We start from the raw sequence: 23009 nt of genomic DNA, 5'->3' as shown, positions 1-23009 counted from the left end.
TAATGAGGGAAAATGGGGCACTTCTGCAGGTTGGTGATTTTGAGGTCTAAACTAAACTGTCTGGGTGCCAGGTGGCAGGTGGGGTGGCACAGCTGGGAGTGTTTGCCATACATATCAGTGTCTCTGTGCAGTTTTGATCAGTCTGTGTTTTTGTACATAGGCAACTGGAAATTTGCGTGGATGCCATTAAATTGCATCCTTCCTGATTTTCCTTTCTGGAAGAAACCATTGGTCTAATGTGACTGAACTGGGTTAAACATCTGAACAATTAATTGTAGGTTGGGTGAGTGCCCCTTCTTTGCTTGAGCCAAAATTATACTACATGTCCCTGCCATACCATATCATGATCATATGTCCTAAGAGTTGTGCCAGTGGAGAAGGCCATGTGGTCATCAAAACACCTGTCGAGTGGGAACCAATATTTGGAGCATAAATCAGCTCTTCATCAGGTAAAGAAGAATCTGTTGAGGATTATGAGCCCATGAACAGAGAACTATGAGAAGCATCACTTGAAAATAAATTACATTTATTTGTCATTCATAAAAATGTAGAAAATCACGAATAGCATCCAGCATATTTCAGAGATAATTTGATATACAGACTGTTTCCTTGATTCCTTAAATCTCTTTGTTTCCAACAACAGCAGAAAATATACTTGAATGGAGATATAACACTGATTTACATTCCTAAAATATCTGAACTCAATTTGTTTTGTAAAATATCGACCAGAATAAAGAAGCAATTATCATTTATTGAGGAAGTAGGGTATATATACAGTATTTAATGATATTGTTGTCGCTTCTAACAAACCCCAGATAAACAGAAACTAATTAAAGTGACTGAAACCAATAATTATCTCAACCCAAAGATTTGAGGAAGGGCATCTTTGGTATGTAATGTAGTGGTACACAAGATTTGTTTTCCTATTTGTTGTTGTACAAACAAAATAGCACACTTAAAAAAGTAGCTTGAAATCAAGCGGATGTGGAGGGACATAAGGTGTACAGTTTAAATTCAAACATTTGCAGTTTTGGCTTTATAAAGGGATTCAACGTTCTGCTGCTTGTGTATCACATATTTCATACAGTAAAAGTGTGTGTGAACTGTAAACATACAATAGGAACATCTTTATGAAGGGGCAATGTGTTGCTATGACGCTGTGCTGTGACTGTTATAGAGTTGTTTTTACCTGTAAAAAAACAAATATTTATAGTACTTCTGCACTAAATCCCATATGAAGGAATTTGCTTTTGTGGTCAAATTATCTACAGAGAAGAGGAGAGGAGATGTATGTCTAGTATCCCTGAGCACATCCGTCCCCTCTGGGGTCTGATCCTGCCCACAGCACTCCCGATGGATGATCAGCTTGATTGACAGACGGGTTCCACCAATCCCCGACTGTGATGATCTGTCCCCGCCCAAACTGAGACCTCTTGTGGCCTGTGTGTTTGAATGAAAAGATCATTTAAAAAAAATAACTTAAGCCCATTAAACAGTCCCATCTTTCACCACTATTATGCACCATAATCCAAGATGTGTCATTGGCATGTTAAGATCATGAGATGAAAGTTTCTGGTTTGATGGTGCTAACAGACTGGTGTCCAGTTTGTGCCTAACAATAGTTATGAACTGTGTATCTGAGGGGATGAACATGGCAGTTAGGCAATAAGGAAGATACACGCAGTGATGAGCAGTTAGACATCTGGTTCCTTCAAGTCCACACACAGGTCGAAACATGCATATAAAAGCTCACAATGGCTTCTCTGGTTAGATTGAAAACAAGTTAGTTTTACTTTGTAGTTTTCTATAACTGAAACCGAGAAATAATATTATTAACATGAATTAATTCCAGGAATTCAGCATTCAGGTGCAACATGTCGTCCATCTATATCTCATTGCAGCATTCATTTTGAGATAAAATTACCAAGAGCATTGACAAGTATAAGCTTCTTCTTTTGTGTACAGCCCAGTAGTACATGATGTAAACATGAAGGGTGTGCCGGACTGGTCTTCCAGAATGAACAAAGGAAAAAGTTCAAACGTTCGAACTCTTCAGAAAAGCCAGTGACCGACACTAACTCACCCAGAATGATGCCAGGGTAGGGAAGAGGAACAAATAAAAACATCCTGTTTGCAACAGGAAGCCACATTGTTTATGGGAACTACGGCGTTATTCCACTGACATTTGTTTATGGCTGTTAATATACATCAATATAATGTAAAACATTAACTTTTGAGTAGGCTACATGTACCACTTATTTATTATGTGATCAGTGAAACAAATGAAAAGCATGAAACACGGCAGTTTCAGAGAGATCTTGTTGGCTCTTTTTGTTGGTTTTATGTTTATATTTTATGAATGAATGAATGAATGAATGAGAGAATGGTCTATACATCGTACTTATCCTGTAAATAAATACAATGCATCCACTGCAAACAGTAATTACATAAAAATATACCTGTGATAGGCCAGTTGACTTTGTGACCCCGTCTTCTCAGCTCCTCGGCTACCTCCTGGTCGACCCCCTCCTCCAGATTAACCAACCACTGATCAGCTAGACAGAGTGTTTAATAAGAATATGATTTTAATTCCTTTACATGAGCATAGGACATAAGTCTGACACATACACACTGTCCTCTTTCACAAAATTCCCATAATTTTCATCTTGTATACAAATTAAGTTACAGTTTACAATGTCATATAACAGTAGAGAGAGTGGAATTCATCCGACCACCATCCTACCATATGAGGAGGTACAGAGCTACACAAATGAGAACTTTGGGATTTAATTAAAGCATAAATATTTGATGGATGTTTGAATGTAAATAATGTTTATACTAACACATTGCTTTCTGTATGTGACTATACAGAATCTGTGTGTCTGTGTGTTGGTGAGGGCTGGGCATACTTTTGTGGTCATACTGTACATAAACTCTTGGTGCGTCCAGAGCTTGTTGAGGATTCATCCCAAACTCCAACATGTTCAGCAACACCTAAACACAAGAGCAACATTAGTTAATGATTCAGTAACACATTGCACTCATGAAACTGAACCATATTTAAAGCCGGGTATGTTTCAGCCATTCTGTTCTTCCATAAAATAACCAACAGCATCTTATTTACGAACAGATAAATCAAAAGTTAATGTTAAAAAACAAAAGAGAGATAAAATAAATAAAATAATAAATACATAAAATAAAAGGGACATGAAGTTTTTTGTACTTCATACTCAGTCTAGTCTTGATCACACAGTACCTGGACATGTCCTTGCGGTTGCATAAAAGCCCCCATCACCCCCAGTGCAGCGAGGAGTCGGGGTTTTTGTGATTTGGCTGCGGTGTCTGTGAGAAGTGCAGGTATTATGGTGTGATATGGCCGCTTCCCCCCAGCAACACAGTTAACGTGATTACGACGCAGTGAAAAGCTGGCACCACGATTCTGTGAGAGGGAAAATTCATAAGAGATTTCATAAAATACAACATAATGATACCAGAAATTTACCCTTTCAGTCTCCTCATTCATGTTTTTTTGTGAAAGCAGTCTGGAAACTCTACTTTTGCAGTGGAAATGAAGGCCAATGCATACGATCATGTTGCTACAGCATGTATAGGTATAGGACAATTTAGAGGAAAAAGCCACACTAGACTCTGGAACTCCCTCCATTCCCCACAGGTGTTCAATTGCTTCACATCATTTTCATTCTCATCAAGCCATTCAATGACTCTTCGTGTCCTGTATGAAAGCATTTATCATTTTTCTCCACTCATTCATTCAGGTTTTTCCTTTAATATAATAACATTTCAATTAATTGTGCAGCCCTATTAGCACCAAATATATATTTACATAGTTACACACAAGCACAGGCAAACTATACATTCATGTCTCTGTAATGTAACATCGCCATGCAAAACACGATCATAAAATAGGAAAATGTACAACTTCACGCCTTCGTTACTGCTTGCTGTTTTACATATTCTATTCTACACACTACAGAGACTGCACTCAGTTTGTCATCAGATATTCCCACACTTACACTGCTCATCCAGTAAACGACTACTCTACTGTAATTATTTTTCTTCTATCCATTGGTGTTGCCATCCACAGTATGTCAGCTTTACATACTTATCACTACCTCACACGCACACAAACATGCACTTTCTCTCTGACCGCTCAGACCTGTAGTGAGAATCCACAATCCTTAGGGACCAGCCCACTTCCAAAGCCCATATAGGTGCTGTTGACAAACGAGCAGGCGTTGCCCTGACTGTCGATCACGCAGAAATAGACCGTGTCGCTTCCCGTCGTCAGGCCAGGCTCCACTTCTTCCATGGCCCTACAAATATATACAAACAATCATTAAAAACATGCACAAACCACAAACCATTATTGTTGTTGCTGTTTTTTCTTTGAGGTTATTAAAATGTATCATATCTGGAAAGGAGGATAAACCCGTGTGGCCAAAGAACAAACAAACAACAGCAAGTAAATAATAGACAAGATAAAATACATACAAGGGTTTCAGTGACTTAAACCACTTTTCTTGGCACATTTTGGATCTGTTTGAAAAATAAAACTCATAAGCTTGGATATCTTCAGGTCAATAGTTCGTCATTTTGAGGAAATACGCTTTATGTTTCGATAAGAAGATCAATACCACTAGTCTGTATGGTAAATATAACGTTATGGCCAACAGCCAGTTAGCTTATCTTGACATAAAAACTGGAAGCACAGGGAAACTGCAAAACCACAACTTATCTTTTTTACACTTTGGTTTGTGTACAAATTTAAATAAACAAGATATTACATGTTAATTAGTAATTCAGAGGTACTGGTAGGTGGACTTTTGAACAGAGCCAGGCTACCTGTTTACCTACATGCTACATATTTTAGCACACAAGAGTTATATCAAGCTTACCATCTAACCCTCACCCCAAAAAACAAATGAGCACATTAGCATATATAGTTTTTCCTTTTCCAAGTACAACAAAAATGAGTATTCCTATTTTCCTATATTCCTAAGTATTCCTTTGAATTTTGAAATGCACTGACATATAAAAAATGAAGCAAAGCTGGTAACTACTACTTTATAAATATAATATTTGTATCAAATATAAGAAAATAAAGGTTTTAAGTAGAAGCACAAGGCCCCAACTGCAAACTTTGCGCATTGGAAGCACTAACAGTCACTTCGATAATCTTGCACTGTCCTCTCACAGCACTGTCAGAAGCTCTTCAGGCCGTAGCGTCATATATCACTAATAAACCAGATGCCAGCCTTGGTTTAAAAATATCCTTGGGTGTTGGCTGACAAATATTGCATGTAAACAGGTTTTATTGTAACCAGGTTATGGTAGTTCCTCAGATTTTTCCCAGTTACCTGGTTTATTATTATCATGTGCATGTAAACATAATGACTGTGACGACACTTTTAATAAGACAACAATTTTCTTACCTGTGTTTTATTATAGGTGTTGGTTGCTAAGAGACACTAAGTCCCAGTTCACATTTAATTTAAGTGATGGTTGAATCATTAAGGTTGAGTTAGGTGGCCCTGAATGGACAGTGCAGTGCCACGACTTCATACATTTCAATATAAACAATAAATAATAAAATATAAGAATATAACAAAACAGCAACAACAGCAGGATTTAGTACCACATAAAATACATGTGTACACACTATCATTATGTTGTTTTATACTTTTATAGTCTGTTTGCCTATTTGTCTTACAGCTGATAAAGAGCTAAAGTTCAAAGTCTACAGTACTAACCAGTAAATACACATAGTTGCCAAAAAAATACACCCATACATGTACCCACACACACACACACACACACACACACACATCAGACAGAGCAGTGGAGGAGGGACCGTAGCATTAAGGGATGGGATGTTAAGGTCGGGGGGAAGTAAAAGTCTACAGTCTTATCTAAAATCAACAGAACACGACTGGTACACACTGGTACGAACACACACACACACACACACACACACACACACACACACACACACACACACACACACACACACACACACACACACACACACCTGTCCATGCTGATGCGCTGCGCTCGCTGGTTGCTGTAACTCTTGTCCAGTAAGGTTTCCAGAGGGATGGTCACATGGTCTGGGTCGCCCAGGTAACGCAGAGCGTCTGTTACTGCCAAGCGCACAGCCTCCACCAGTACATGGATGTAGTCAGAGCTGTTGTGACCCACAGCTACGCACACACACACACACACACACACACACACACACACACACACACACATAAATAAATATAAAAACATTATGATGACGTGATACATACTGTACACTCAACCCCGAGATCAGTTTTCAGTCAGTTGTACTAGTACTACTGTACTAACACTTATTAAATTGTGAGGTGTCTTTGTCAAAGATGAATCAGACAGGGGTGAGACGTCTATTGATTCATGACGTGTATGTGCAGAGAGTGAGTCAACTGTCACTGGGTAGTTGTTCTGAGTCAAAATTCCAGAGCTGTCCTTGTTTCTGATGGAGAAGTCAATTATATTTGCCATTATATCAACAATAATGAGAGTTGTCTGACTCAATTGGCCTTTTTTCACATGTTGCAGTAGAAAAAGCACAGGTACAGTTTCAGTGTCTTAGTATTGCGCACGCTGACTCACTGTCACACTGTCATGGCTCACGGAGGATACTTCATGAGCCGTAATTCATGTTTGTAGTAACATCTGTGCTTTTCCTACCATGATGACTCAAAATGTCAGTGGTCACTTCACAACTACACACTTACCATAGTAGCCAAAATGTCTGCTGCCACCCAAACAGAATGAGGGTGAAAGGAATTTTGCTTGTGGTGGTCAAAAGGTTATAAAATTGCATCTGAAAACCTCAACAGCTTTATATAATCCACAGACTGTGAACAGTATTCACTGCAACCACTTTCTGAAATAGTCTTTCAAAATATGAGCCTTATTTTTTCAAAGACATTTTGACTCATCCACATCACCAGACTAATAGCGTAATTTTAATAATAATTTTAAAAAGCAGCTGAAGACCCATTTTTTCTTATTGGTCTTTGTCTATATCTAAAATCTTTACTGTTTATCTGGTTTTATTTTTAATATGTTTTCTCTTGTGAAGCACTTGATGAAGGTGCTACACTAAATAAACTTTATTATCATTAGTATTATTATTAGTAGTAGTAGTAGTAGTATTATCTATATATATACGTCGCTGCATATGCGGTATCGGCATTCCAGTGAATACCTTTGAGCGGGAAGTTCTCCAGGATGTTGAGTAGCAGCAGGGCAGCCAATCCCTGACTGTTAGGAGGAGGCTCCCACAGACGCACACCCTGAACACACAATGGAGTCATTCCCTCTGCAGACCATTATATTAAAAATACAGATATGGTCCCTGACCGCACCTTGTATTCTGTGCTTATGGGGGTGATGACCTCACTGTCATGGCTGCTGAGGTCATCAAGAGTCACAACTCCTCCATTTCGGTTGATGACATCGACGATGGCTTGGGCCACTCTGCCCTGGTAGAAAGCTGGTTTGCCACGCTCGCCCAGCTCCTGTCGATACATCAGTCCATCAATCAATCAATCAGTTTGTTCTCTTTGCATCCTGCCGTCCATCTACGTGTTTTAACTCCAGAAAGACGTTAAAAATATGATGTTTTATATGTTCTAATGCCACACATGTGTCAAGTTTGAAAGATATGCGGGTGATGTGTCCATTATTGTGTATGAATACCAGTCCAATCAATGTTATCAAATGAACAAGATGGTGTGTTTGAATGTGTGATTTTTCACCACACGGAAGTTACACACACCGTCATCGCTGAAGAATGACCGTTATGATGCCATGGAAACCATCCATCAATGAGGTTGAGGTCACTGCTATTGTTTCTGCTATTTCAGTGTGTGTGTGTGTGTGTGTGTGTGTGTGTGTGTGTGTGTGTGTGTGTACTTGGCAGTGTTCCTGCATTATTGAATTACTAAAGACTGAGTGTTTGATGTAGTAATACAGAAGAGAGTCAATCAATGCATGCTTTAATGGTGACACAGAGGCAGACACACACACACACACACACACACACACACACACGGTGGGGTCAGCTGCCTCTAGTGCAGTCTCACTGACAGGAAACTACAGAATGAGTGTGGTTTTATGAATATCACATTGTCTACAAACACCCACCCACACAAAAATGTGCCACCTGACTTAAAATGATTAAAGTGAAGAGCTGTATCACAACGTTTAAATTATGTATGAAAAAATATTGCAAAGCACTTTGATAAAAACGTAAAAATATTATTTTTTTTGCTATGATTCTTTAAACTCAGAAGCAAGCAAAAAATAAAAAGATAGGTACACATTTTCTCAATATTCATGTTAATTTGTTAATTACTTGCTGACGTCAACATCCTGATATGCTCACAGCAACAACGTTAACACGCTGATGCTAAGAAGGTTTAATGTTTACCACGTTCACCATCTTAGTTTGGCAAGTCAGCACTAAACACAAGCACGAAAAAAAAGAAATTAAAGATTCAACCTGCTGATGGTGACAATTCATTTAACATAACAAAATGTTGTGGTAATCCATCCAATAGATATATCAACCTGGACCAATGTCCCTAGAGCCATGCTGTTAAACATCAGACCCTAAAGTCCTGTGGTTAAAAAATGGCTTCTTATGGTGGAAAGTTTTTTTATGGTAGGGAAATGTGTAAAAAAAAGTCCATAAAAAACACTTTTATTTGTTCTTTTTGGTACACTCTAATATTACAGAGAAGAGGATTTGTGCCGCAGAAGTGGTCTGGAGATGTTTTGCTACTTTTACAACTATGAGATCTGAATAAACTGTAACCAAACTCTATTTTGATGGTCAGGTATACAGGCTGACTGACCTTGTGACGCACACACACACACACACACGTGCTGTGAAAACCAGCATGATTCAGTTTGATTTATTTCTGTTATATTGTGGATATAGATTGTTTTCTTCAGTTTTTTTTTTTACTTTTTCATATCTAATTCTTACAATACATTTATTTGTTTTTACCACATCCACCTCCTACTTCTCCCCATTCCCTCTTTTTCAACGTATACCTCCTTCTCTACCTTCATTTCTCCTATTTAATTGTCTTTGCCCACCCCTGCACTATCTATATCCCTCCCTCCCTCTGTCTACCTTGTTTTCCTTCCATACTGAGTCCAACAAACTAATGGGCTCAGGGTTATTTACCCACTATGCCCCTGGGTTCATCCAAGGTCTTCCCATATAGAAGGCTATGTCAAGTTTAGAAAAAGCAAACAACCTCTGGGAGGACATGGAACCAGCACAGTGGTTTCTCTGGGGTCCTACATTGTTCTGTTTCCTTTTTGTCTAAACAGCACCAGTTCAGACAAAACTGACCCAGTGCTCCTCACACAACCTATGAACGTTCGTTTTGTGTGTGTGTGTGTGTGTTTTAGTTTTACAGATTTACCTTCAGTGTCCGGGCCAGGGCAGGGTTTCTGAATACTTGTCCACATTTGGGTGCACGACCATCAATTAGCAGGTCTCCACCTAGTTCCTTCCCAGCGTCTCTCAGAGCAGCCACCCAGTTCGCCCAGTGGTGAGCTGTTACCTCAGCAACAGGAAACCCCACCTCTGCGAGCTCCGCCGCCCCACTCAGCACCTCCTGCAAGGACAGCTGGGGAAATGGGGAGAGGAAACCCATGCTTATTACTTCACAGGGAAACCTCACTAAGCAGGAAGTGTGAGTCATTGTTTTAAGATGAAATATGTGGAAACTGCTTTATATTTTCCTCTGAGGGGTTTCCAGACTTTTTTGTTTTGTAATCAATCTGTGTGAATGAAATTATACTTCTGGAGATGGATGAATGTGCCAAAATATGATATAATATTCACTCCTCACTTCTACTTTAGTTAATCGTTAATTACATTTTGCACACTTTCTGACAGTAGTGAACATTTATTGTTCCTTTATTTATATTTGAGTTTTTGTGAAATAGTGTAGTAATAGTATTTTAAACAGAGAAAACAGGAGTAATACTGTCATCAAAACATTTCTACTGAGTTTGCTCCATTCAGATCAGCTGATTCTAGTTTTTGTGACTAACTACTTTTGCTGATTTCCCCCTGTATAACTGTTAAATGCTTGTTGAGGAATGTGAGTGAGGAAAGAAACTTTTTTCTGATTTAGAGGGACTGACACCGGAGCTGCAACTGCTCATGCTTTAGATAACTTAACAAGTCTAATCCAACTTTAATTGTAGCTGTACTGATATTAGCACATTAACCAAATTTTACCTTACATTTGGGAATTAAACAATTACAAATGTCCAACAGTAAAGCCTCTGAGACATTAAAAGCACAGATTCACACTGAATGACTCACTTTTAGCTTTTATAGGTTAAAATTTGTTTACGATTTTAAAACTTTTTGCATTTATAAATGCCACAGTGCCCTATATTTTAAATTCCTGCCCACACCTTCACAGACCCATAAAAGGACTACCATAGATGGCAAAGTTACTGCTGAATATCCACAGAGCCCAATGATAGTTTGTCCCCTCCTTGTTTATATCCTCCTGATTCACCTTCAACGCCACTGTTTAGAACAAGCACAGGAGTCAAGAGCCCTACTTCCAGGTTTGTTTGTGGTGTGCCGGCAGTGTCGGTTTGCAGTGTTTATGTTGTGGGTTGTTTACACCATGTAAATGATTATGTTAGACATTAAGCACATACAAACATACACACGAAACACACACAGAGTCAAACCTTGTGACTACCAAACAGCTGTATGGCGTCACACCAGCATGCAGGGGCCCCCGGTACTGTGATATTCAAGGCATCAAAGGGCGGAGGAGGGGCCTCTGCAGTGTAACCACGACCCTCCAGGAAGTCCAGGGTCTGAGCTTTTGGTGAACGACCACTGAGGAGCGAGGACACAGAGAGAGGCTCAGCTAATCATTCTGTAGTCTGAGGACAACAACAACAACTCCAGTGAGGCAGAAAGAGTCTCCACCTGCCGTTAAGTCCTCGGATCTCTCCAGTGTCTCCGTTGTAGAACAAGCAGAAGGCGTCTCCACCAGGACCGGTGCTGCACGGCTCTGTTACCGCCAGTGCCGCTGCTATGGCGACAGCAGCATCAGCCGCATTCCCACCACGCTTCAAGATGTCTGGAGATAAACAGATATTCACATGTGTGTGATTTAATGTGATTAACTCACAGTAGCCAAAGTATGGTTTGGCTGAATTTATGCCACATTTGGGTGCCTTACATGTGGAGTCATTTTCCATAGCTTATTATTGTTCCTTAGATTTACAAATGTGCTTTTCCCACCTTTCATCCCACAACTGATTCTCATAAAAATGTTCCAGTGGTATTTATCCGTGCAAAGACCTTTGGTTTTATTTTGAAACTTTTTGCCTCTGCTCCAAATGTTCAATATTCCAACTGAATTCCTTTAATCACCATTTCAATTCAATTCAGTTCAAATGGGCTTTACTGGCATGGAAAACAGACGTGTAAAATATATGTATATACAGATTACATGTGTGACTTGACTCTTATACCCACCCTGTATATACAGTATGTATTACATTAATGCACTCCCGTCTTCTGCACAGTTTTCTCTCTATCTTTATTTATTTATATTTTGAAAGTACTTTATTTTCCTGTGTGATTTTTGTGTGATTTGTATATTTATTTGTACATTTTATGCACCAATTGCACCAGGACTTTAAAATTAAGTAGGAAAAATAGATAATAAGTAATAAAGTAATAAAAACTTTTTTGGTGTGTGTGTGTGTGTGTGTGTCCATTTCTATCTCTAATCTCAGTGATGTGTTTATGGTCCTCCAGTTTTCTCTTCGTGGCTGCTGTAATAGTTTGGTCACTAGTTCCTTAGCATTAAGTTAGCTTTATGAGTTGAGTAATAAATAAATAAATAAATAAATAACATTATTAAGTGAAAGAAACAAAGAAAACCGTGAAACTTTCTCGGGACTTTCTTAGATCTCCATGGCAACAGTTTTCCGCTCACCCAGTCCTACGCTTGAAGCTAACGGCTGGCTGGACGCCGCACAGCCGTGTAAACACACCACCGGAGACCGACGAGAGGAGAAAGTCAGGTCGGCATCCATCCCGTTTTAAGTTTTCAGCAACTGGTGGCAACGACAGGGCAGAAAATAAAAACGGGGCAACATTAAGCCGCATTGGACTTTTCCCTTTTGATCGGCGGCTCGGGCAGCGATTGAGTTAGGCTCAACTCGGACGGAAGCGGATGACAGATCGCATCGATGGATGAGAAATTGATGTTAAACCTACATTTGACTTGTTCTGTTAGTTTTTTAAAATTTATTTTTAGGCCATTATCAGGCTGTAAATAATGCAAAAGGATAATGAAAGGATAAGCTACTGTATTGTTTATATTTTTCATTCACAACCACTGTCAGAGATGTGGATCTGGAACCAAGATGACACCTTAAAGATGCTCTAATGGGGGCAAACATTTAAAGAACCACCATCAGTCCCTAAATCTAAACTCAAAGATAGAATAAAACAATCCATTAACCTCTGTAAGTTTATTTTTTGTCCTGTGAAATTATATTTATGTCTACATCTCCTGCTGTGACGTGTGCACCGCTCCACATCAGTCACATCTGTATTTTTATATTTATATTTATTTGTCTGTAATGTAGATTTTCTTATCTAATGCGTTGTGCTGTAACTGGAGCTGCTGAAACAAGTGAATTTCCCCAGTGGTGTATCAATAAAGTCTATTTTATCTTATCTTAGGAGAAATAAGTTAAGTACAAAAAGTTAACTCACACAAACTTTTAGTTTTCTTTCTTTCTTTTTTTTTAAAGTTCTAGTTCGCCCCCCAGTTGAGATAGCCTATACTTATAGATATAGTTCAAATTAGATTTAATGTATTCATAAAAGAGGCACAAAAACAAGCAAAACATAACATACAAAGGAAAAGGCAGTAGAAGCTGTTTACGTTGGACTTACTAATAAAGAATCTCCTCCCAGACAGTATAGAGAAATGGATCGACAGATTAATGACTCATTTGGGTGTATGTGTTTAACTTTTTTGCCACACAAAGAGCAAATAAAATTACTTTTAAAAATGAATGATTTTATGACAGATTCTTTGATTTTTTTAATCAATATTTACACAAGCTTACAGGACATACATCTATTAAAAGACACATTTATGGTCAGGTTGTTTTTTATTAATCTGATAAATGAAGACATTACCCACAATCATTATTTTCCACTCTCAGACTTCTCACATCTGTTAGGCTTTAACACATGATGAAACATTATATATTTTAATTCACCCAGAGCTGAACTGCACATTAGACAGTCCTAATGTGGAAGTATAACTCACTAAACCAGTGGTAGGTGCAGATCAGCCATGAGGGCCTATCGACCAACTGTCTGTCACTTCCTCTTCTGTCTCCATGTACACAAAACACATGGTAGAACATTAACCAGTGTCTTCATTGGTGTGCACACACAGGCATATGTAATCCTGCATTAATGGCTCTGTGTGTGTGTGTGTGTGTTTGCATGCAGTCACAAGTGTGTGCATGTGTGTTTGTGTGTGTGCTCCTGCCATGTTATAACTGGTTGCAGTAAAAGTGAAGCAGTGACTCAGAGAGACAGGCAGGGTGGGGTGGGGGGTATAAAGGCTCTACTGTAACCTCAACCATCCTAAGAAACAGGACAGGTGAGGCGGACAGGCTCATTCAGGAGATTCAGTAGAGTGGACAGAGCTTTTTTGAAGAAACAGCTTAAGAGGTAGCTTAACAGGTGTAAGGAGAAATTGTCAGGAGGTGTTGGGAAGCTACAGTTGGAGATAAATATAAAGCCAACAGGTGGAGTGTTATTCTCACCTAATCGACGTGGAGCGGACAAAGACTGGACCAGATTTAAGTCTAAACTCAGACATCCTTGCTTTTGTCAGTTTTGATATCATTCAACTTGAAAGATCAATCTAATTGGAGGTTTTGAAGCCCACAAGATACTTTTAAAACCCAAGGAGTTGTTACTAGTAGAGAAGGTTGAAACATCAGTGTCAGAATGTGTTCAGGCGGCTTTGCCAAGTGTCTGGGGATCAGTCTGATGCCTCTGGCGATTGTGTGTGTGCTGTGTAACATCCTGCTGTTCTTCCCGGGTGGACAGTCCGTGGAGAGTGAACACATCACAGAGCAAGTCTGGTACTTTGGAGGCATCCTGGGATCTGGAGTGCTGGTGAGTACGTTAAAATTACAACACTGACAGTGATAGCTGGTAAAATGCACTCTGCCACTATCAGCTCATATTTATCTAGTAGAAGATGCACACTGCGCAATATCTGCTGCTTTTCATCACCATTACTGAAGACAGCTTTTATGGATTATTCTGATGTTATAGTTTCTCAAATTTTATATGTTGCCACTGTAGAACATGATATGTAGGGCATTTTGGCATCAAAATGTCAGAAAATAGCAAAACAATCCAAAGGTAATGTCTTCAGATTGGTTGTTTTGCCTGAACAGTCCAAAACCTAAATATTCAGTACACTATCAGAAAAGATTTTCCCATTTAAGAAGCTGTAATTGAGGAAATGTTAGCGTTTTTGCCTGATATTAATTATATTATATATAATTAATTAATCAATAATTGTTTCAGCTCTAAAATGTATACACACAATTGTGCATCACCTGAAGGAGGAATTAACCTTTTAGATCTTGTACGGTTGAGCTAGTTTACGTTCTAAATATCGGAACTACAACAAAACATTATCATAGAAATGCTTCTTAAAGGATATATGAATTAAGCCGTTGTGTTTAGAATTATAGATGTGATTTTAGCATCTTTTATATTATTCTCATGGAAAAATTTGTAACTCCTGATGAGAGTTGGTGCAGCTTTAACAAAAGGCCCTATTGAGGTACCCATTATATAATACCTTAATGATTATCGTGGGACATTAGGCAGTTCAATTTCCACTGCAAACAGAAGAGGAACAAATAATTAATCAAAATAATTAATCATCTGCTCAATTGTGTGTGTCACATTTGTTTGTGTGTGTTTGAACTTGGGGTGTGTTTGGGCGGCAGATGATCTTCCCAGCTCTGGTCTTCCTTGGTCTGAAGAACAATGACTGCTGCGGTTGCTGTGGCAACGAAAGCTGTGGGCGGAGATTTGCGGTGAGAAGATGTTTCACTGTTTAACTTGTCACCATAATGAAATAATTATTCATAGCTGTGGCTTTCAAAGGGTCAAAGGACAGGGACGTTAAAATGGGTCCCAAAGTGATTATGTAGAAACAAAAATCTAATGTTAGACACACAAGTATTTAGTTAGGCTCAATAAAACATTGAGGATTAGAAGTTAATATAAACAAGATGGTTTAAAGGCTTAACAACTGTTGCATGCACAATACCAAGACGCTGAAACTGAAGCAGATTAATGGTACTCAGCCATCTTTCATTTTATTATGTACACATGTGTTTTTCCTCCTGTAACATGTCAAAATGTCTTCAGTGAAAAAGGGCCTATTGAACCAGCTTGTTGCTCATGTAGATCAGGCTGTGTAGTGGTCATGTGACACCTAAAGACACCCAAGAGTGTCAGCCAGAGACCAACATCTGTGCAGAAGAACTTGCATTTTCCCCAAATGTGTTGCGTAAACACCTTTAATTGGAGTGAAAACTGGATATTTACCACCTAAAACATATTGCGAATGGCAGTTTGGTACTTTTTTTAAGTCCTTGCAATTAATTAGTGTTTTACTTGAATAATAAAAAAAAGAAAAAGAGGGTGGAGTGAGTAATAAAATATAAATTATACATAAGAATTTAATTTTACGGTTTGTTTTTCTTTTTTATTACTGTGAAGGATTTTTTGATTTTGTCCACATTTTTTGTCTTTATATTATTATATATTAAGTATTATTAAGTTACTTTATTAAGTATATACTGAGCTTCAATTGTGAAAAACACAACTTTTCTATTCTATTCCTTCTTAGTTTTTTCTGCTGGGGTAAAAATAATATTTTTTTAAATGACGAGGCTTATGAGTAGCCTAACAAAGAATAAATAAATAAAACACAGAGAATCGGACATTAAAACGGCAGTAACTTTTAAATAAAAATGATTCTGAAAATGAAATTAAGTCTCATCCCACCTCAACCAAAGGTTCTACTGTATGTCACCAGTCTAAAGTCTAATCACTCTGAGCATATAAAACAAACTCAATGATACTATGTACACACCTTCTATAATTTACACAGCAATAAATGCCAAAAACACACACACAGAGACAAATTGATGAGATTTCGATCACTGTAACAAGAAATTCCTCCGATGGGAGTTTCACATGACTTTATGACACAGAGCCCGTATTGTTCTGGTCCAGACACACATACTGATCGATACTTCAGGAATGTGTAGGTGTGTGTGTGTGTGTGTGTGTGTGGAGGTCCAGCAAAGAATCAGCAAACAAAAGTCTGTCAGATTACAGAACACACACACACACACACACACACACACACACACACACACACACACACATCATCATCATCATCATCTCAGTAGCTCTGTGTTGGTCGTGCTCTGACCCTCTGCCAGTCCTCTGCACACTGAGAGAATAACTTCATTGTTGTCAAGTTCAAAGCAAGATTGTTAAAGGTATTGATTGCCAATAAGAGTAACTGTTCTCTCCTCTCTCTCTCTCTCTCTCTCTCTCTCTCTCTCTCTCTCTCTCTCTCTCTCTCTTTAGATGCTGAGTTCCATACTGTTTGCAGCTGTGGGGGTTCTGGGGGCCGGTTATTCAGTTATAGTTTCTGCTGTGGCCATAAATCACGGACCTCGGTGTGTGACTGGTTTTAACAGCACAGAAAAGTTGTGGACCACTCCCTTCTCAAATGGGTGAGACACAGCTATATTAAGTATTGAAACACATCCTAAATGACCTGCTTGATCACCAATGCAAAGATGTACGGGGAATATAGTTTCCTTCAGGGTCAGGGTTAGCTTTTTTTTTTTTTGCATTTTCAGTAGCTTAGAAATAAATGCATTTATTTTTTCATTTGGATTTTACTTTACTTAATTAGTTTTTATTTAAGGAATAGTTTTTTCCTTTGTGGGAAATATGCTTATTTGCTGTATTAAGAGGGGTACAGCCAGCCTGGCTCTGTCTAAAGTTAAAAAAAATATGCTTAAGTCACTCCTAGGCAAGAAACAATCAGGCACATAACCCCTTGTATAACCCCAAAATGATATCTTCACTTCATTTCTGTTTTTGTACGGATTAAACAAATACAGATATAGAGATTTAATGTTTTAATTAGTGAGCTTTAAATGTACTTGGTGGTGTATTTTTCAGCTTTAAACATTGCCACACTGTTTCCCCCTGCTTCAAGTCTTTATGGTCAACTAAACTAAGCTAATCGACTCTGCAAAAAAGTGAACAAGCATCTCTTCTGAAAGGTGCAGTGTGCAACATTTCCGGAGGATCTATTGGCAGATATGGTTTATAATATTCATAGGTATATTTTCATTAGTCTATAATCACCTGAATATAGGAATCGTTGTTGTTTTGTTACCTTAGAATGAGCCGTTTATATATACAGAGGGAACAGGTCATCTTCTATTGAGTCCGACATGTTGAACCGCCATGTTTCCACAGTAGCCAACCACTAACTACTATTTCCAAGGTTAAGAAAATGTCACACTACATATTTTTGTCTATTCGGCCAAATTGAAGAAGAGGCAGAAATCTTTTTTTTTTTTTGTAATTTATGTGAACCAACCCTCTAAACTGGGCATTTTAACATCCCTTGACTGCATTGTAGCTCATGTTAAGATGTTTTATTGGTGCTACCTTTGCTGCACAGTGACTGTAAACCATGTGTGCTCACTCATTATGAACCTGCATATCACCTCGTCTCTTTTTCACCCTCCTTTTCCAGTGACTACCTGTCCAACACATCTAGCTGGACCGTTTGTAAAGAGCCCACCAACATTGTGTCCTGGCATCTCGGTCTGTTCTCTACGCTGCTGGTCATGGGTTTAATCCAGATGGCACTGTGTGGTGTGCAGGTGGTGAACGGCCTGCTGGGAGCTCTGTGTGGGGACTGCTGTGGCTGCTGTGGAGGGGTCAGTATAGTCTGAGATGAGTTCACTTTAGTCTGTTTATGAAAATAATTGAATACATTTAAAGGCAAATCTAAATCTAGCCACATTTCTGATACTATATTATTATAAACATTATTAATTATAATGTTATACTTGTTCATTATTTATTTAAGTATCTGTAAAACTGTAGCAGTAGTCCATTGAGTTACCTAAAAGTACTACAATCACAGACACACAAACAAAAAAAAAGATATTGCTGGGAGATAATAGATTGTTTTATTATTGTGGCACATTTTTTTCTGCTGGCTTCTTTGCCAGAAATAAATACTTTGATTCATATCATATTTTATCTGGTTCAATTAAGGAAAAAAAAGAAGAAGACTCTGATCAAACAAAAGAGAAATATAAGGGAATATTAATATGAAAGATAAAACACATGATGTAGGTTTGACAAGAAGCTTTAAAAAACAAACCAAAATACTTTCTAAGAATTAAAATCTAATTAATATACTATATTTTGCCTATTTAATTCCAGATAACAGGGATCCAGTGAATTATGTAAACAGAGGATTCCATGTTCAGAGTAAAACACATGTTGATAATATTTGTCTTTCAGAGCAATGACGCCGCCTGAGCACTTCCTGCGAGAGTCTGAAGATGGCTGTTCCCTGTATTTATTCTGAGGATGACTGTTGCCTCTTCGCTTTATACCTTTGCGATACAAGCTCATTGATTACATTGTGTAATAACACTGGTGAAATGACAGAGCTGTAATTTTAAGGGTTTCCCATTTACTGTCTAGCAAACATAATAATATATAACTCCATATTCTCATTATTAAATATGTGTATCTGCTGCCATTGTTTGGCTCTATTTCCAACACTAACTACTGTAGTTAATTATTTTCCTCCTGCTATATTTTTGTATCTGTTTTTTTTTTTTTTTTTTCCACTTACCAGAGGTAGTGAGTAAATATCCTATTTTTGATATATGTATAAAAAGCAGATGGGTTGCTTTAAATATTGTTTTTGTTCTTATCCAGTGAGACTTAAATAAAAGTAGCAACCTCTTCATATAAGATATTTCTGTTGCAGGACTGCCCCCTGCTGGGCATTTTGGTGTTGTAAGCATGAGCCTGATGAGGGTGTACACCATCAATAAAACCTTACATCTTATATCTTGTTGTTGATGGTCATATGATATTCTTTTCAAATGACTCACTGTTGTAATTGTCACTGGGCTTTTTTAAAAACTTTTAAACACACTTACAGAACATAGACCTTCATTTGTCTGATGTGTTATTAGAGTATATCTTTCTACAAGTCTGTGAATGACTGATATGATGCTGTTTGAATGATTATTAAAGAATTAGTTACATTTTAAAGAGGTCCTGTCTGGTGTTCTTTGACATCTTTTATCATGTCATGTGGCCTTCTGTAAAAGCCTGTCTGCAGGAACGCTGGAGAAAGAAACCACTGCACAACATGTTTGTTTATATTGTCATAAATCTGATCCAAAAAGATTATAAAGGACATTTCTCCACCAAAGTTTCACTTATATCAGTAAATTAAACACTTTATTTTACGGTTCCACATTTTCCCAAGAGGATACATGAAAAAGAATGAATGATATAATCTGGTACTAATTACAGGGAAATCAGAGACTGTAGTTTATTTGAGTCTGTGTAGTTTAGTTGATGATTGCTGAAGGGCTTTCTGGGGGGAAACTGCCCTGTGTATACAAAACCTGCAGAAAAGACAAATACATTAACAAATTGAATACAAAAAAATCCATTTCTATTCTTTTATTTCTGTTGAGGGGAATGAATTTCAATTTATGAGCTAATAAAATCCTGACAAAATGTTAATGTATATTTATATACATTATATTTATTGTATTTAAATAATGACTGAATTAAAATATCCTATAATATCAATCATTTTGTATTAATATCTACATTTATTTGTTATATATATTATTTGTTTTTAATGAATTAATTAACTGAATTTGATGGATTGATACGTCACAAACTGAACGATGCGCTCGGTAATCAGTCCTCCTAATCGATGACCGTCTTCAGTGATCTTAGCCACAAAAAAAAAAATAATAATAAGAACAACGCGCACTTCGTTTAAACTCAGTGCAAATGGACATCTACGTTTGCAGAAAGTTTATTTGTCGAGTTATTTATATGTATTCTGCTTGCTGGCCCCGTTAAACCTTCCTATATCCTAGTGGAACTGTAGTTGAAGGACTTGGTGAACACGGAAGGGATAGACCGCGTACCAGCGTGTTTCTCTCGTACGGGTGACCCCTGAGGACAAATAACACGTCTAAAGTGTGAGATTTTCTACCTGAAACAGAGGTAATAAAACTGTGTGTGTGTGTGTGTGTGTGTGTGTGTGTGTGTGTGTGTGTGTGTGTGTGTGTGTTACTGTCTGTCTGTGTGTGTGTGTGTGTGTTACTGTCTCTCTCTGTGTGTGTGTGTGTGTGTTACTGCTCTCTTGTGTGTGTGTGTGTGTGTGTGTGTGTGTGTTACTGTCCCTGTGTGTGTGTGTGTGTGTGTGTGTTACTGTTCTTTGTGTGTGTGTGTGTGTGTGTGTGTGTGTGTGTGTGTGTGTGTGTGTGTGTGTTACTGTCTGTTGTGTGTGTGTTACTGTCTGTTCTGTGTGTGTGTGTGTGTGTGTGTGTGTGTGTGTGTGTTACTGTCTGTTGTGTGTGTGTTACTGTCTTTCTGTGTGTGTGTGTGTGTGTGTGTGTGTGTGTGTGTGTGTGTTACTGTCTCTGTGTGTGTGTGTGTGTGTTACTGTCTGTGTGTGTGTGTGTTACTGTCTGTCTGTGTGTGTGTGTTACTGTGTGTGTGTGTGTGTGTTACTGTCTGTCTGTGTGTGTGTGTTATGTGTGTGTGTGTGTTCTGTTAGTGTGTGTGTGTGTGTGCTCTGTCTAACCTGATCTCTGTTTCCTGTCTTCCTCAGATGCTCTCTGTTATTTTCAGAAGAAGCACCCTTGCGGCCCACAAGGTAACGACTATTTCTAATTTCCTTTATTCACTATGACTTTAAAACTAAGCTGTGTTCAGGTTTTTAATATGATATATATATTAAATATATATATATATATATATATATATATATTTAATATGTCATTTGTAGGTGTTGCGTTGGGCCGGTCCTCCACAAAGATGCTGGACATCAGCCCTGACCAGAGCTACAACAGCACGGCAGCCGTTCTCAGAAAGGAACAACGGACGAGTAAAACCTCCCGCTGGCTTCGGCTTCGGCTTCGGGAGGTTTGAGCTCTTCCAGAGGACCCAGACTCATCCGGCTCCTTTCTTCCTGAACAACCAACATTTCCACTCTTCTGCTGTGAGGCTGAAGAAGCGACCTCGGCCCGAACCTCCTCCCAGAGATCTGGATCTGCTACGCTATGACATGAAGGACTTGTGGAAAGGTCCCAAACCTGCCCTGTACCTGGGGTTTGCAGGGCTGATCCCCTTCGTCGCCCCTACTCTGTTCATGGCTGTGACTGAGAGCTACTGTCCGGAGTTGGCCTACGCTCAGTTAGCGTATGGTGCCGCCATTGTTTCCTTCCTGGGTGGAGCTCGCTGGGGATTCGCTCTTCCTGAGAGCAGCCCCGCTAAACCTGACTGGATAAACCTGGCCAACAGCGTGGTTCCCTCCCTGTTGGCCTGGGTGACAATGCTGATGAGCAACAACATTACTGCTGCAGCCACTATGATTATCATGGCCCTTGGAATCTCACTGCATTATGATCTGTCTCTGCTGCCCACTTACCCCAGCTGGTTCAAAGCCCTGCGCGCCGTCCTCACCACTGTGGCGTTTTTTTCTTTCCTCGGTACTCTCATACTCAAGGAAATGTATCCAGAAAAGAAGATATTCACGGATTAAATAGTATTTAAATATTTGAAACTATAAAGCCACCATGTGTTTTCTTTATTTTGGCGATCGCACTTTAAGGTTTTTGTGTCGTGTTATGTTTTATACAGAAGATCAGGTCAAAAACAAGCCTTTGTAAAAGCAGAGCAGAAATTAACATCTAGTGTGCTTCATCTCTCAAAGTCAGAAATGTTCCTCACATCAAATGGTAAATGGACCTGTACTTGTATAGCGCCTTTCTAGTCTTCCAACCACTCAAAGCGCTTTTACACTACGTGCCACATTCACCCTTTCACACACATTCACTGTGTGAAAGCCCATCGAACAGAAACTAACATTCAAACACATTCACACACCGATGCATGGCATCGGGAGCAATTTGGGGTTCAGTATCTTGCTCAAGGATACTTCGACATGTGGCACCAGGAGCTGGGGATCGAACCCACAACCTTCCGATTTCGGAACGACCCGCTCTGCCTCTGAGCCACAAAAGAGGCCCTTCAAAAGAACAGAACAAAATCAACTAAAATGTGGAACAAGATAAATGCACCTTTGTCATTAAACACACTTTTTCTTTAATATTTATAATATTTTATAGTTTTTATAGTCACGAGTTACCAGAACCTAAAATTAGCTTGTCTGACCAACAGTTAGGAAACCCAGAGGAGGCAACACTTTTGAGAATCTCTTACCAGTTAATGCATTTTTGCTTGACTTCAGTGCTTATTTAGAGTAATTCAGCCAGAGAGGTGGAAAACAATTTTCTTTCAGTCCCTTCGTTCGCTACAAATTAGCAGAGCCACTCTTCCTGTGTCCCTTTTTTTTACGTGGCCAGGATCAGACGCTAAAGTCAGGGAGCATTACACATCGCTGGGGAAAAGGTATTACATAAGATCTAAACTGGAGTAATCTGTACTTAAAGCCTCAGGGAACAAATGCACACCATCAAATGGCCCAACACACACG

The 23009-nt window shown here is 38.7% G+C and overlaps 3 protein-coding genes across 3 annotated transcripts; 2 read left to right on the top strand and 1 right to left on the bottom strand.

Moving 5' to 3' along the window:
• Nucleotides 1–509: 509 nt before the first annotated feature.
• LOC127350646 (glutathione hydrolase-like YwrD proenzyme) lies at nucleotides 510–12813 on the bottom strand. The gene is made up of 12 exons (XM_051377465.1): nucleotides 12057–12813; nucleotides 11036–11189; nucleotides 10789–10942; nucleotides 9492–9698; nucleotides 7416–7568; nucleotides 7256–7343; nucleotides 6050–6221; nucleotides 4178–4334; nucleotides 3257–3439; nucleotides 2910–2994; nucleotides 2460–2555; nucleotides 510–1440 (listed from the first exon to the last, which is right to left on the bottom strand). Exons 1-12 carry the CDS (start codon nucleotides 12154–12156, stop codon nucleotides 1295–1297), a joined length of 1695 nt encoding a protein of 564 aa, XP_051233425.1. The 5' UTR covers nucleotides 12157–12813; the 3' UTR covers nucleotides 510–1294.
• An 883-nt stretch (nucleotides 12814–13696) lies between these two features.
• On the top strand, nucleotides 13697–19531 carry tm4sf4 (transmembrane 4 L six family member 4). The gene is made up of 5 exons (XM_051377662.1): nucleotides 13697–14275; nucleotides 15127–15216; nucleotides 16790–16938; nucleotides 17982–18168; nucleotides 18764–19531. Exons 1-5 carry the CDS (start codon nucleotides 14105–14107, stop codon nucleotides 18779–18781), a joined length of 615 nt encoding a protein of 204 aa, XP_051233622.1. The 5' UTR covers nucleotides 13697–14104; the 3' UTR covers nucleotides 18782–19531.
• A 709-nt stretch (nucleotides 19532–20240) lies between these two features.
• Nucleotides 20241–22083, top strand: LOC127350315 (transmembrane protein 69-like). Its single transcript, XM_051376811.1, has 3 exons — nucleotides 20241–20512; nucleotides 21123–21167; nucleotides 21300–22083. Exons 2-3 carry the CDS (start codon nucleotides 21123–21125, stop codon nucleotides 22053–22055), a joined length of 801 nt encoding a protein of 266 aa, XP_051232771.1. The 5' UTR covers nucleotides 20241–20512; the 3' UTR covers nucleotides 22056–22083.
• The last annotated feature ends 926 nt before the right edge of the window (nucleotides 22084–23009 follow it).

Source organism: Dicentrarchus labrax, unplaced genomic scaffold (genome assembly GCF_905237075.1).
Source record: "Dicentrarchus labrax unplaced genomic scaffold, dlabrax2021, whole genome shotgun sequence".
Taxonomy (NCBI): Eukaryota; Metazoa; Chordata; class Actinopteri; family Moronidae; genus Dicentrarchus; species Dicentrarchus labrax.
Note: the sequence above shows the minus strand (reverse complement) of the source record. Positions and strands in the feature narration are given on the sequence as shown.